This window comes from Python bivittatus, unplaced genomic scaffold, assembly GCF_059951505.1.
Source record: "Python bivittatus isolate LINGU-HERP-01145 unplaced genomic scaffold, Pbiv_v1 ctg000480_np1212, whole genome shotgun sequence".
Classification (NCBI taxonomy): Eukaryota; Metazoa; Chordata; class Lepidosauria; order Squamata; family Pythonidae; genus Python; species Python bivittatus.
The window spans coordinates 79,018,236-79,034,538 of NW_028277075.1; the positions used below are offsets into that span (position 1 = coordinate 79,018,236).

General features: G+C 38.1%; 1 protein-coding gene across 2 annotated transcripts in view; it reads right to left on the bottom strand.

Moving 5' to 3' along the window:
- Nucleotides 1–1,006: 1,006 nt before the first annotated feature.
- GYPC (glycophorin C (Gerbich blood group)) overlaps nt 1,007–16,303 on the bottom strand; it is a 37,364-nt gene continuing 22,067 nt past the window's right edge. For both annotated transcript variants that reach the window (XM_007428313.3, XM_088146405.1), the window contains 2 exons: nt 8,462–8,512; nt 1,007–3,718 (listed from right to left, as the gene is read on the bottom strand). In XM_007428313.3, the coding sequence (XP_007428375.1) occupies nt 3,522–3,718; nt 8,462–8,512 (248 nt within the window). In that variant the 3' untranslated portion in view covers nt 1,007–3,521. The remainder of the gene's footprint in view (nt 3,719–8,461; nt 8,513–16,303) is intronic.

Sequence of the window (16,303 nt, forward strand, 5' to 3'; positions counted from 1 at the left end):
TGTTTTTAAATTGTGTTATTTCAAGATTTATCATGGATCTTTTAAAGATTTCTATACTGCATCATGTAAGCCACTGACAACCACTGGATTGTGGCAGGATACAAATTGAATAAATAAAAATGAGATCAAATGAAATCAAATAATTATACATGTAGTGAATATTATAGTACCTAAAATTAACATAGACCTACTAATTGCATTTGAAAAAAACATCTGCACTGCAGTGCTTCAGAAATAAAAAAGATTCCTGTATAGATTCAACATCTTCCCCATTATAGTAAGATGTACTGTATTTCTATTTAAATTATCTGTACATAAAAAAATACAGAATGTATTTCTTTTCCCCAACAATGTCAAAGCTATATGTCAATGCTATATTGTATATATGTAAACTTCTATAGATTTTCTGAGAATGAGTCCGTGTTTGCTGGAAGTGCATAACTCAGTGTTGTCCAAACTTGGCCACTTTAAGATGAGTGGACTCCACTCATCTTACAGTGGCCAAGTCTGGACAACACTGGCATAACTAAAAAAGTCCTCTCCATGGAAGGATTATAAAAATATATATGTGGTGAAGAAGGCAATGTGCCCTTTGGCCAATTCACACCCTAACTTCAATAACTTAGGATGGTCTGGAAGATCTACCACGTAGGTATAACCATGTTTAGCTAAAGCCATTACAACTCTGCAGGACTGGGAACTTGGTGCAAGTGGAGTTCTTGAACAAACTGCATGGAGGGTTTTAACCATGTTCCATCAAAGGCTGAAAAAGAGAAAAAGATATTCCTGTGATTGTTTTGCTGGCTAATGAGTAAGTGTAATTATATATGAATCATTCATTTCACGTGTTTTGATGTTTCTTGTCTGTTTATTTAATAACTCCATGGAGGTTAATCTTTTGTGGTACAGTCCTGAAAACAAAGTGAGAAAGATTCCTCTTCTAAGCTACTGTTCACCATGAATGGAAACAGCCACTGGCACCAAAAATATTTCTGAAAGAAACCAATGGAAATTAAAATTTTTATTTATATCTTAATATCCCAACATGAGAGAGAGAAGAGAGAGAAGACATTTGAGCTTTTCCTTTGGTTAAGGCAGAGGTAGGCTACCTAAGGCACTTTTTGGCAGACCTGGAATTCCTTGAACTGCCCTATTATAATTTGGTGGCACAATTGCCTAAAATCAGCAACATAGCTTCCCACTATATTAAGGCAGAAAAAACAATAAAAGCATTGTATAAGCTCTAAAATAAGCTTAATATTTCTTTAAGAATAGCGGCTAAGAAAAACAAATTAAAAAAAAAAAGTCGGGGGAAACTGAAACAATAAATCTGGAAAATGACATCTTCCCCAAGTGAATGACATATTTTCACCTACTTTCCATCCCTGCTTATCCACTGTGGCACTCACTCACTCCCCCCCACTCCCAGAATTAAGTAGGATTCCAGTCGCCAAAAGGATGCAGACCCTGGGTTACAGAGTTGTCAACGAAACAGAAAAACAAGCAACATGTTATAAATGATGAGGCTGTGATTAAAAAAATAATATATATATATATATATAGGACAATGAGAAATTACACGCATTCAGAAATTGATTTTCCCATTGTATGTATGAGCCTAGAAAGAAGATGGGAGATCATCATGAAATCCCAACATGGGATTAGATCAGGAAGATGAGAACATACCTCAGAAGAAGCAAGGCTAGTGTTGTTACCAAAAAAGTTACATGGCTATGCCATGACATTACCAGGAGTTGAACTTGTTGGATGGTTTTGTCTCTATAGCCAAAGCAACACTGTAGCTCACAATGGTTCCATATGTATACCTAAACTCAATCCACACTTCAGTGGTATCCCAAATCTGCTACTACCTGACTCACTGAATTCAAATGAATCTGGAGTGAAGCATCTAATGTGGTTGCCAGATAGAATTTCCTAGCAACATCACATATTTGTGTACCTGCAACAAGCATTCCTGAAGATAGTCATTTCATACGGCCACAGGATTTTTTTAGGATATTAGGAAGGTCCATGCTGTAAACCACATTAGACTTTTTTGTCAGAGGTAGGCTGGATTGGCCTGCCAAAGTAATTTCTACAGCAACCACAGTCTGGGCTGTACCGTACTTGGAGGGTGAACAGAGGCAGAATATAGGCAGAAATTTAATGAAATGCACAACTGCCCAACTCGCGTTCTCTTATTTTCTGCTAAATCATGATTCTCTTGTACTCTTCAAAAACAATAGAAAGGAGGCCACCACAAAATGCAAGGAGGGTATAAGCTCCCAGGCTTTCGTATAATTTGAGCAGTGAAGTAAAATACTGTACTAATATTACTGCTACTATTATTCCTACTAAAACTACATTACTAATCACTGCTAGTATTATAACCACAGCTTCAGCCAAAATGTAACCATGGGGAAATTATTAAACAGCTAACATGACTAGTAAGTTATACTAGTCACAGAAGTGGGGCATAATTTAAAGCCAGTGGGCTAGAGCAGGGGGGGGGGAGGGAAAGGGAGAGATCTTTTGGCTTCACTGGCTCTAAGATTAACTAAGCACTTTTTCTGCATCTCACTCCTTTTTCAGCTGTAGAAGGAAAGGCTCCCTTACGTGAACCTGAATGATTGTTTTTGCCTCTGCTTGTACAATTCTCTTTTCCACAGGTCATCCTCAGCTGAGGTAGAACTGCCTCAATAACTTTAAACTGCCACTGTGGATCTGAGATCACTCTACAAATTAAGCAGTATGCCCAGGAGGGGTAGGGAGCTCTACTACGTGAAAAAAAGTACAAGTTCAAGGATAATTCATACGGTATTAAAGATCAAGAAGTCAGCACAGAATCTCCATAAACCCATCCACTGTAAGAAATATCCAGAAATGACATTCTTCATTTTTAAAACTTTCCTCAGTCTTTTCCTGCAGTCTTTTCCTGTGAGAATCAGGTTGCTAGTCCATCCTTTTAAAAAACAAAACAAAGCAAAAACAACTTCAGGACGTTTTTATAAAAAAAGAAGGACCAAGAAAACATGCATATTCACATTGATAAACTTATGCATGTTTTTAAAAAAAAAAAAAGGCACATGAATGGTGGCCAACATTCTTGGGCCAGGTGCCTTTGTTTTATTCTTGTTTTTTTGCTGCTGTAAATTCACTTCTAGGCATTGTATCAATGGAGATGAATCAATGTATCTATGAAGAAGCTTTCCATCAACACAGATATTTTTGCCAAATGTCAGGATTTGACATTTGATGCTTTTATCTGCTATCAGCTAAATCACTCATCCTAAGACTTTTCTTTCTGCTCATCTGATACTGAACTAAGCTGTGTGGCTAATCAAATAAACAGCTATAGATCTGGCATCCAGTCCTTCTTGTTGTTAAACAGCAATATTTCAATTAGTCCCCTTGTTCTCTTTTGTGTAATCTCCATATCCTAGTGCTTTTTTTTCTTTTATGTAGTGCCCCTTGTGAAGGAGAGAAAAACAAAGGGTGTCTCAAGGGTGCTGTCTTTGCTTTCAGATGAAATATTCTTTTCGGTTCTCATCCATGGCATCTTGAAGGGTAGGGTCATTTTTCAGAGCAGCATCTGCGCTTTCGGCAAATTCAGTTCCCTTGGCTTCATTGGTATGGTAGGTGCCCTTGTGTCGGTACATGTATCTCAGCATCACCACCAAGAGGCAAATCAAGACTAAAACCACAGCTGCTATGACACCTACAGGGAGGAAGAAACATTTGCATTTTCTTTTCCATTTCAATTAGCCTAAATCCACCCCACCCCCCGTTTTGATTTATTTTACATGGATGCCTTCTGTTAGGTCTTTCAAGGAAAAAGCATGCATAGATAACAACACCATATCAACAAAGGGCCCTGACATTGTAATGATAAAGCTTCTTTGAGAGAAAGAGCACTTGCAAAAGAAAAAAACAAGGAAATTTCAAGGGAATGGAGATGCCCTAGTTCTCATTCTGGTTAACTTACAGTTATATCAGTTGATCGTTATTTGGGCAAATATGCTGAGATTTTCTGACTGTCTTATCCAACACTTCAAGAGGGGACCAGCTTCAAGAAGGCTGCAGTATGAAACAGAGCTCTAAAAAAAGTCTATATGAGAACTGGCTATAGATTTGTGTGAGGATTATATATTTATTTATTTATTTATCTATCATATTTATATAGCCGCCCATCTCACACAAAGTGACTCTAATCCAATGCAACTTCCAACTACTTTGTTGCATGAACAAATCCAAGCATTGCCTAACCAGAATTTACACTCATTTGAACAAATAAACAAGTAAATTGTTAACGCTTATCAATCTAAGTTTTAACTGAGAGTAAACTCAATTCAACTTGTAGAAGATGAGCAGAAGGTCCTAGTAATTTTTTGCACTTTATGGAGTGGGCATTCTATACAATTTTATTTCTTCACCATCCCTGCCAATGGCTCATTTCATAGCTCTGACTAAACACATGGCAGCTTATGGAGTGAATCAGAAGATAGTAAAAGATTCTGATGGGAAATCAGAAACTAGCTGGAGATTTCAAGAAACACTTGGTTTAGTAAGGCATGTTACTAAGGGCAAAGATGCTCTTCCGCCTCAGATGTTGCTCAGCAACAAACTTCTTTTACCTCTGCCTACCCAACTAGCCTGCATACAAACTGATCCAGCACTTTTTATTTGACTCACTAGTTGTGATGTGGTCCCAGATGCGGGCAGTTCAATTTTTGAGGCTAGCATAGTATCAGGCTAGAAATAATAGGCCTGTGCAAGGTGGCCATGTTTCTTCTTGACAAGGTGCAGCAATTATGCAATGTGCCTTGATGCTTAACACTGTGTTGTTTTGAAACCTCTTCTGGCACATTCAACCCACAGAAGCAGTGTGAATCTAAGCACCATGGCAGTTTCACTTCACTTTTTAGAAGCGGGGGACACATTGCTTTGCAGTGTGCTTTGCTCAAAGCATCATTGGAGCGAAGCACACCTTCAAAGGGTTGGACAGCTCAAATGTTGGGTCTAAATAAATCTCTTTTTCCTCAGAGCTAGTTCACAATAATTAACATTAGAACCTCGGTTAAGATGTTGAATGTACTAAAATAATGTTATTCAATTCACAGAGAATTCATCATTTTTTAAAGGATTACAGTGGACTCCCCAAACACAATAGGCTGTAATGCTCTTTAGATACTGCACAGTATTAATAAGCCTCAGGAAAGTAGAACAATTCAGTATTTCTCCTAGTGATATGTAGGATGTTGAAATTAATATTCCGGAGGATGTAACCAAAGGGAAATACACAGAACTTCACTAATTTGCACTAACAGTACAGGTAGTTAATTGCTGAAAACAACAAGCACAAATGCATTTGAAAAAAAAAAAGGATTAAATCATTCACGTTAACACATAAAATACTCCTTTTGGGAGTCATCTGAGCAATCAACTTCAGTTATCATGACAAGGTGCTAATACTATCTCTTGCTAACGGGATTAGAGCTCAACATATTTTTGCCTTTGCAGTTTTCACCAGGGAATAATTCTTTTACAGACAGTTGATAATCCCTGTCTCCTGTGGTTTGTGGGGAGAAGGAAGTAGCTGGAGGGAGAAGAAGAGACTTAACATTGCAAAGCTTGGGGATAATAACATCTGGGGTCCTGTAAAACCAGAAACAAAATAGATCAGAAACTGAGTGAGGCATCTCATTTTAGCAACTAGCACCAGCAGTAGCAGAAGGAGAGATTGTCAACGAATTGGTAGGAAGTTTTAAGGACTGGGAAGACTGGAAGGAAAGATGGCATGCGACTTTTCTGATCATCAGATGGGCTCAAGCAATCTACTGAATTATTTCCAGTTCTCTTAGAAATAATCTAGTGCATGTCTGCACCAAAGTAACCTGCATAGGACCATTCGCTACTGCAGTGTTTCTCAACCTTGGCAGCTTGAAGATGTGTGGACTTCAACTCCCAGAATTCCCCAGCCAGCCATGCTGGCTGGGAAATTCTGGGAGTTGAAGTCCACACATCTTCAAGCTGCCAAAGTTGAGAAACATTGCTGTACTGTACAGCAGCGGAAGTGAGACACAATCATTCATTGCAGGTTTGATTTGGAGAGAAACTTTGTTCCAAGTTTATTTGGGGTATAGATAAATATCCTTTAAGATTCTGCTGCTAGTGCCTCAACATGAACAAGGTTGGAGTTCATATATTAAGGTTTGATCTTACAACGACCCTGTTGCCTCTCTCTTCTCTTCCCTGGCAGCATAGTTATCTGAGATGTGGTGGTGTCTGTTGTTGTTGAGAGGAAAAGTTGTTGAGAGGAAAAGTTGATTGTGACAGAAACATTTTTAACCAATTCACTGTTACTGTTAAAGAGGCACATCGGAAAAATTCCTTCTCCTGCCCAATAACAGAACGAATATTTGCTTGCTGGAAGGGGTTACCAGAGATGCATTTTTCTTTTGTTTTACATATACTGTAATTTCCTTTTCTTCTTCCTCTTTTTTTCCTGTATTCAAGTTTTATTTGCTTCTCCTCTTAACTCCTCCCTTAGTTTCCTTAGTTTTACTGCTGCTGCCCTAACAGGGAAGTGGCTAATCAACTCTTTAGTCACATTCTGCTGAACAACATAATACTCTTCTATTAACAGTTCTCTCTCTCCTTCAAGATTAGTATACAAGATACAAGTATAAACAGGTTTCTTCTACTTTTTTTAAAAAATGCTTATTGCATTTCCCCTATTTTAGGATTAAAGCAATAGCAACCACACTTTTCGGTCCTCTGTTTCTTTTGCTTTTTCTTAATTCCTTTAGTTTCTCTGAAGCTTCATTTCCACTGAGGAGATTTTCAGAATAGGCCTATCTGAGAGCCAGGAGGCAACCAGAACAAGGCAAATCACTTCTTTTTCTCAAAGAACCACTTCCAGAAAACAATTAACCAACTCTGGAGTGGCTGGATTGGTATATTTCAGGGGAAAAAAAAGGAAAATACTAGAGGATATTGGCATGTTCTCTTCCTGAACCACTGAAGTTTGCATATAACTAGTCTGAATGCTTTTCGGCAAAATGATTGGCTTTTCTGTTGCCACCTCCATCTTCTCCAGACCTGCCTTGCCTCTTCTTACTTCTTCTCCAGCCAATTGTTTTTCTACATTGTCTTGCCCTTCTGCTATTAGCTTTGCTTTTTCAGCAGCCCCATCTACAAGCATTGCTTTTTTATCAGCAGTCTTCTTTAGTTTATGCTGCAACTGCTGGCTGGTTTTCTCCAGCTGCCTCCTTTTGAGTAAATGCCTTTTTCACATAACTTGTGTTTTTTAGTGAGCATCAGGGATACAATTATCAAAATCTGATTTTCCAAATCACTTTGTTGCTGTTTTAGTCTCCTGGTAAGGGCAAAAGCATATACATTAGGACCCATAATATTCCTTTCTATAATAAATGGTATGAATTGATGATCTATCGTATCTACCTTCACGCAACCTTTTGGTTACATTGACCACCAGGAGACTGGTTTCATCCTTATTGGGATCTTCAGACACTGGTAGCAAGATGTTCTTCTACAGGGTGCCTCCTGGTGGTGAATGTAACTGCAAATAGCACACAGGATATACACTGTGCAAAAACAGAGATATCCTGTGGAAGTCATATAAAACACCATACATGGAAGCATGACATAATGTAACACCTGTATCTGACAGCTTAAGGGAAGATGGACTGGATATACCATTTTGACAGCACTTCCAACAATGTTCTTTCTCTTACCCACTCCACTGACACTCTTGACACCAGTAATTTCAAAGGATCTTTGTTTCCTAATGTTTCTATTGATATATATTGGTTAAGGATAGGCATGTACAAAACATTCCATTCTGAGGGACTCTGAAACATTCCATTTTTCAAGGGGGTAGTAGCAATTTTATAGAATGTAATATGTCTCATGATGTCTTGGATGAGCTTCAGCACTGCAATGGTATTTCTCAATCGACCTGCAGTTGTCTGAAACCTGAATTATTGCTCCTCTCTGTTTTTCATGTCTTCATGCATTTAACTTGTGACCTGTATATTGGGAAACCTTGAGTGTACATGCAGATGTACCACAAAGCTGGAGAGTACATTTTCTATTCCCACACCTATTTCTGTTTTGTGCACAGGCTCCCAATTTGTGCAAGAAGCCAATTCCATGGAACAAGGTGTTTATTTTATCCCTTTTCCTGCAATGTGGGGATGGTAGCAGGGCTCAGTGATAAGGGTTACAGAGAGGGTTGTGCCAGTGAACAAACCCCCCACCCCACTGATAGAACTACATGGCAACACACCATTGATTTTTCTTAAAAAAGAAAAAAAAAAACCATTCAGTGGAGAATACCTTTTTTTTTTTGGGATAAAGATGGAAAGTCTTATTTCATTTCTTCCAAAACACTGTTTGATGAAATATAGTCTTTGTTCGAGTAATATTGTATTCTTACCTCCAATGATTGCAATATCTGTGGCTGTTGGAGAGCTTCCAATATTTGCACCTAGAAATAAAATACACAAAACTTAATTAGACAGGAGATTTCAGGTAATAAATAATCACAGCTACTCTACACAGAATGGAGCAAGGATTTCTTTCACCCCTTCCCTTTAGGTTTTTCCTATGAACGTAGGAACATGAAGGATTGGAATGGCAAAGAGAAGACTTTTTTAAAAAAAAGCCTTATCAAAACATTGAAGTTGCACAATATTATACTATATATAGAGAAAAAAAAATCACTGCCATACTTAAGTGGTAACTCTGCAACCCAAGAAAACATTGATTAAACAATTGCTTTGCAACTTAAGAAAACTTATATGAAATATTACAAAACTTCACAGAAAAATTGCACTGTGGGTGCAATTATGTCTGAAAAGAAAAACAGTCTAATGCTAAGAGAGAGAATATGTGTGCATGTTGGATGTGTTTGGGACAGAGACAGGCAGCACTTTAATATCAAGATTCTTCTGATAACTTTAGTTTTTGGCATTTTTGAGCCCCCCAAATGGTGATTTTGGGGGACTCAAACACATGTGGAGAAATGGTGTATGGCCCTTGGTCTCTGGGTTGCTGAGCTATGATCTATTCACTAAATGGAAGAAGGTACTTATCTGAGAGAGAAGAAGGCATTCCCCCACCCCAATCCTTGAAGGCATTTGTGAGTAACAGCAATCCCCCTGCTAGCTTTATTTCTCACATAATGACAGACATGACAAGAGTTCTGAGTATAGAGCATAGAGATGGCTTCCCCAGTACACAATTCCTGAAGGGCTGTGAGGACTGGCAAGAAGGAAGTGACAGAGAACACAGAGTTGAATGGGAGTTCACTCCGCACTCCCCTTTGCATGCTTCTGAACACTTGGAGCGAGGGTGAACTTCTGAATTGGGCTTATGATAAGGAGAAATCTACATGAGACCTTTCCTTCACCACAGCTTTCCAATTCCCTATTCAAGGTATCTGCTTTGTTTTTTAGCAGAGCAATGAAGTTTGAGATGCCCCCCCCCAAGTCTGAAATGGAACAGCCCAAATACAGATATGCCATCTTCAATTGAACAATTCTTCCTCAATTGGTTGTGGAAAAGCAATGAAGAAGATGCATATCTGGGTCACTTGGTGTAAGCAGCTGCAGTGGCCCTGCTTCTTCTTTGTCTTCTTTTTACACCAGAGGAGAATTTGGCTCTCAGAACCCCAATTACATTCTCTACTGGATTATTATAATGCCAGAGTAGATAATTTCACAATTTTCAAAGCATATGAAAAATCCAACCATGGCCTTTTAAGAATCTGCGATAAGAAATTGGTTTGAGAGAGTTATTAGTGCCTAAAAAAAAATAAGCATGAAATCTCAACCTTAATTATAGTTTTCATGGGGAAGGGGAAACCCAGACTAATAAAAAGCAAAAGCATTTGCAGCAGAGGAGGGGAGGAAATTTCAGACAATCCCCTTTTTCTTTCCTATCATATACAGTAATAGGATACTTAATGCATCAGTAAATTGAGAGTCTTTCATTCCCTTAGACCTCCCTTTTCTTTCTGTTGTGATAGCCACAATTAAGATTCCTTTACTTGAGGAAAGCTGTATTTAAATAATGGGATCACTGCCATGGTTTGGGGTTTGCAGCCAGAACTACAGATAGCTACATTTTGATTAAAGCTGCTTGAATCCCATGCAGCAGGGATAAGCAATCTGTTTGGGCCAGAGGCCTCTCATTGGCACACTCACAAAGGACTGCCACTGGGGGATCCCTATTCTAAAAGGGATGTCACGGTGAGTGTGGCCAGTCACAAAATGCCCGTTTATTAGAAAGCTGACTGGTGAGATTGATATTGACAGAGAAGAGGGGAAAAAAACAAACCTAAGGCATTATTCCTTAGATCTTCTTGGGATTCTGACTAGAATAGAAAGCCCAAACAGCTACTTCTTCTGTGGTTGTTGGTGTCCCTTTTTCTCCTATTGTGACGTTCTTCCTGACAAGCAGAGGAAGCAGCGTCCTGGCTGGTAATTGTCTGAAGGACTACACCCAACAAATAGAAATGGCAGAGAAGCAGTTTCCTGCTAAATGTTAGAAGCTTCTCATCAGCTATTGGAAAGTGGAATAGAGAACGGTGGGCTCTCCTTTGCTGGACAGCCAAGGCTGGCTGGTCTATGTGAAATGAAAGGAGTTCAGAGAGTTGATTTTTCTGAGAATTATAGAAGAACTCTTCTTTCTCTCTCCCATAAGTAGAGGCTACTGTTTATATGGATGCACATAAAAACATGCATGGAATTTGGCCTATCAATTATGCTTTGCATGTGGCACCAGGATAGAAACTGTGTTTACCAACCCTTTCAAAATGAGACCCAACCCCTTGAATGCTTAGATTCTGAATTCTGACATTTGCTCCCTTATAATAACAGCCGCCCAACCTAAACAACACATAGGGGAAAAAAAAGGGGGGGGGTGCAAAACAAAACACTGCTGTGTCTTAATGTAGTATGTCTGGATTTGGAAAATGTAAATTTAAGTGATAAAATACACTTCTTACACTGTTGCAATCTGCCCTTTCTCCCTTATGTATACTTTTGTTCTTTCAACACCTGACTTTCATTAGAAAACACTAATTTAATTTCATTCTACAGTTTTAATTCTCAAACTACGTGCTCGCAGTGCCAGAGAGATTACCAAGGACCACTTCACCCTGTTACATTCCAGGAGCATAGCAAAGATGTTTTAAATGGAGAGGTAAAAACATACTTCACAAATATAATGACCAGAGATATTAGGTTTATGACACTAGAGAGACACAATTGGCTGCAGGGCTGCACTAAGGATACATTCAGTGGTAAACTCAGGTTTGACTTGGCATATTGTGTGAAATGACCTAAGGGAATTTTAATTAGAGGAGAAAGCCTGCAAACCCTGACATTTATGTAATATTTCCACCCAATATTACAGATACTTGTTGAAAATGCCTGTTAAGCTTGGTAAGTTAACTCTTCACCATTTACCTGTTTAAATACTTCCTGCTCAATCTGATGCCCTCCTGGAGCTGGTCCCCACATTAGTACAGGGGTAATTGGAGCAACACCAGCAATTTCACAATTCTGGTAGAAAAACTCATTGCCAACTGTAGTGAGATACGGAAACTAATCATTACTGTTCTTAAGAAATATTTCTCATCTGTCAGTTGGGACAGGAGGCAGAACAATTTGGTGTCCATATATATGCTAAATTACTATAAGAATAGTAATAACAAGTTTGGAGGGGGAACCCAACCACACCAATAATTTAGGTGACTTTAAAGGTATTCTCTTTAAAAGGTGAAATTAAAGGGGATGGGGAAAAAAAAGATGTGAAACACATCCTAACTGCCCTCTAATCAAAACATTAAAGGCCTCACATTCATCATTTAGATTAGATCTCAAATTGCATTCAGATGCAAATATTTAATTGCATTTGTACCAAGTAAAATCCTGGATATTTGCTGACTGTTTCTCCACAAAAGCAACACAGTTAAACTGTGAGAAGTTTGATGAATTAAATTAATTATGTTAATGGGCTCCCTATAATCTAAGCAACCCACCTTTGGCATTAAAATACTGTGAAACTGCCTGGGTTTATTCTTGCTACCTGCAATACAACAATGGGCTTGTCTAAAAATAAAAGAGGAGGTTAATTAACCTAGGGATTAACAGTTTTCTTAATGTGTTCTAAAATCAAAGAAAAACAGTATTTGCTTTCAGCGATGGGACTGTTACCCATGCAGTACCATTACTTACCAATCCAGGCGAGATGATGCACTTTGGTATATAGTTCAGGAGCACAGATCCTCTTTTGTTTAGATAATAATAGACAAAAATATTGAGGCCAGAAAAACAACAGCAAAACAGTAAGTTCCTTGTTTACATTTCATACTTATACAGGCCAGCCCTGATGAAATCCGGTGACTTTCAATATTCTTGTTTATTTGCTTGGTCTTTGGATGTTCTAAAGCATCATAAATGGGTCCAAGTATATTTTTCCATGAATACCCAAGTGAAGCGTTCAAACCCAAGATTTGGAAGAAATTGTGCCAATAGGTACCAATGGATAAATTCAAATGGAATTCTCATTAGGAGTACCTTCTTTGAGATGTTGTGATTTCTAAATCAATCACAATCAATCAATTGGCAAGATGATGGTAGCTAAATAGGAAAAGCTGCTTTGGACAAAGTGAAAGCAGCAGCAGAAGAGAGACTGGTAGCTATGAGGAAAAAAAAGAAGCTAAAAACTATAGAGGGAAACTTATTCCTTTTCAAAAAACAGGAAAAAAAAAAGACTTCTGATCTATTGCTAAAGGCTCCTTTTTTACTGTTATCTTCCCGTAAATAATATTGATAAGTTTCTATGCAGCAATAAAATATTTTCTGTAAACAAAAGAAAACTGGAAGAATGGGTTGTATTTTTTAATAACCCACCTACACTTACAGTATTTGACCTCTAACCCCTTCCTTACCTTTTTCCTCTTGATTTCATTGCTAGACATACTCTGATAACATAGTAAAACTTGTCAGGCAAAAATGGTATTGTCCCTTTGACTGCAAATTCACTTAGTTGCTTTGATGTCACATCATACCTTCTGTATCCTTGAACTACGCAACTGAATGCAAAGAGGAATTTTGGATACCTTAGTTTTCTTTTCTTTTGAAATCAATATATTGTGGATTTTCAAATAACGCCTTTTGATGCCAATGACATGGCTTTGGAACTTTCTGATGGAGATCAGAGAAAGGAATTTGTTTGGCCTGAATGGAAAATATGCTGAAATGCAAAACGGGCACATTCACATGCCCATTCCCTTTATTCATGTTATTCAGGTACAAAGTGTAGGATTGACTTGTCTCCAGCAGCATCAGAAATGGAGATTCTCTCTCTTGCTACAGTAGGACTTCTTTGATGGTGCCGTCTAATTTTTTTCAGGAGTCATTCTACCTAATGCTTCAGAATGACCCTGCTTTCTGGAACCTGCAGTTACCAAAAGAAAGTCCAGCTACTATCCTACACATCTGAGAATCCAAGGGAAAACTTGCCAAGTTATAATTGCTTGGTTAAAGAGAGGGGGAGAAATTCTTAAACATGCAGACCCAGGATTATAGCAGACCAGCTTCAAAGCTATCCAATTCTCCTCTATCCAATAGGGTGAAAATCTATTTGCAATTACCATGTTACTTTAACAGTATTTTGGTGTATCTATACATCAAAACGTAGCAGTTATTAACCCTTCCACCAACTATCTTGACTGTTAGTCATTTTACCAGAGTCATTTGGAGCATTCTCCGCCATCTGTTCCTATTCTGTTACCTTTGCTAAGTGTCCTTCTCATGTGAGATCCCTAATTACTATGAGTCTTTTTTCTATCTAACTCACTTCTAACTCAAGAAATTACAAATTATGAATTATAAGTGTTATTCTGCATCCTATTACCACCACACTAATGTCTCGTAGAGAAAATATTGAGGCAACCCTAGTTGGAATCCTTTACTTCATTCACCCGGGGCTATATTTAGCAGGACACATATAAGTGGGTAGAACCAAGCCCAAATAGTGGATATAGAGAGAAACGCTTAATTTACAAAAGGACTAGTAAAGTTTTTTAAGGAGATTACGTGCTCCCTTTCAAAGCCTGTATATCTGAGCCATTTGTCCTCATGATGGGAGAAAGGAGAAGTATGCTCTTCCTTCTTTTGGACAGCCTAACAGTATCACTCTTCCAATTAGGAAAAAGTGGCAAAGATGCTTGCTTTGTTATCTACTCCTAATCAGTGGGCTAGAAGAGGCAATGAGATTATGTTTCCCAGGTTTCATCTCCAACACATAAATCATGCTTTGTTAAGAATGATGAACAAATTACCCATTTCTGACACCAAAATGATTGGTAGGAAACTAGGAGTAGAGTAGAGCAAAAATCTAATGGGGAGAAAGTTATTTCAAATGTCACTGGATTGGCCACCACAACCACAAATGGATATAAACACCATATGATACTCTAAAACTTTGCACTGCTTGTAGTACTTGCTCCTTAAATTAAACAGCTCTTTGTCCAGTCCACCACATCTTTCTTGACTTACTACCCAATGCCATAAGAGTACTCAGGGAGGTTTAAAACTTCTGCTTTGTCTTATGGGATGATTTGAATCTTGAAAACAAAACCCTACAACCCAGGAGACTTTTACATCCCCTGTGAAATGTAGCACTGAATAGGAAGTGTTTTATCTTTCTGTAGCCTCCCTGTCCTTTGAAGCTAGGTACAAGCAAAATCACCCTTATTATCGTAGGAGAAAACAGCAAGGCTGTATCTTCATTCCAGGCTTCTGGAAGAATAGATATTGCTCTCCTGACCTCTGTATCTGCTCAAACAGAAATTGTGTTGTGTGTCCCCCAGTTTTAGTGAAGTAGATTTCCTTTGTAAAGATATCTAGAAGTGTGAGTGTGAGACAGGGCAGTATATGACAGGACCTTTGTTACTGTGGAAAAATCACTGATCATCAAACTTACCCCCCCCCCAGATTAAAACAGGTACAGATAAGAAATGTGTGTGTTCCTCATGCTGTTGAGTATCTGCTTCACTGAAGAAATGGAACTTGGCCTTGGAAGACATATGTTCTGTATTACTATTTTCAAAAATTTTCTCGTGAGTACCTTCTTGGATATATGCAAGATCACAGAAATAGACAAAAAAAGCCTGAAACCTGCAGAAATGAAAACTACTGTAGTCCAACTTCTTGCTGAAAGACCATTCATTCATCCAGTGAATGTTTGCTGGATCTACAAAGATCATCTTGGCAAACCAAAGCCAAAAGTGAAAGTCAAAGAAGTAGGAAGAAAGAGTTCCAAATGAACCAGGCCATGGTTAGCAAGGGACAACAGGTGGGGTGTTGATGGATAGAAATGGATTTTCAAGTCTGCACTACTTCTGAAAAATTCTAGAAGGGTTCAACAAACCTTGAACGTTTAAAGTCTACCTCAGCAACTGTAACCTGCCTCCTATTGTTTTCCTTACGCTATTACAGATCTCTCTTGTTTTCACTGTTCACTAGTCACAATTCAAAAATGAAAGCAAGTTCACCTCAGGCTAATCTTCTTCACATTACCACCAAAATATGCCAGCTCTACTATGCACATTACATTGAAAGGCTATTGGGGAAGGCAGTGCAAGAACTATCGAGTTTCATTCTGAGACATGCATTTGCAGTACTAAACAATCCACAATGGCCATTGGATTTAATTAGTTTTGTTGGATCAGAAATTGGTTTCTTCTGGATTATGCCACCATTGTACCAAGCTCACAGAGCAGGTATATATAAACAAATATTATTGCTGCCTAGAGTTACGGAAGGTTGTTGGTTGATCATTTTCACAGAGACTGTTATATGATCTTCCTATCTGGAGCATAATATTGAATGCCTTTGGCATGGCATATTTTATTTTAGGGTATATTTTGTGTGTGCACTTATTGCTTTAAAACAGAAAATGAAAAAATCTATGAACTATGTTTTAAAAACTAATCTTTTCTTTAAACCATATTTTTCCCCAGTTACAAAATAAAATGGTATCAGTTCTCAGTGTTTTGTTACAATTAATATATTATTATCTAGTATGTTAACAGCCCATTCCTTCTAGATTAAGTTACTGATGGGCTCTGATGGTAGAATTTAATTTGGCAAAGATTTTTTGGGTTTTTTAGGACAAAAAACGTACATTGAAGCAAAAATAATCAAGTCTCTGAAATTATTATTTTGCCACTGAATGTTGGTAGCACAATCTTTGGGGGTTT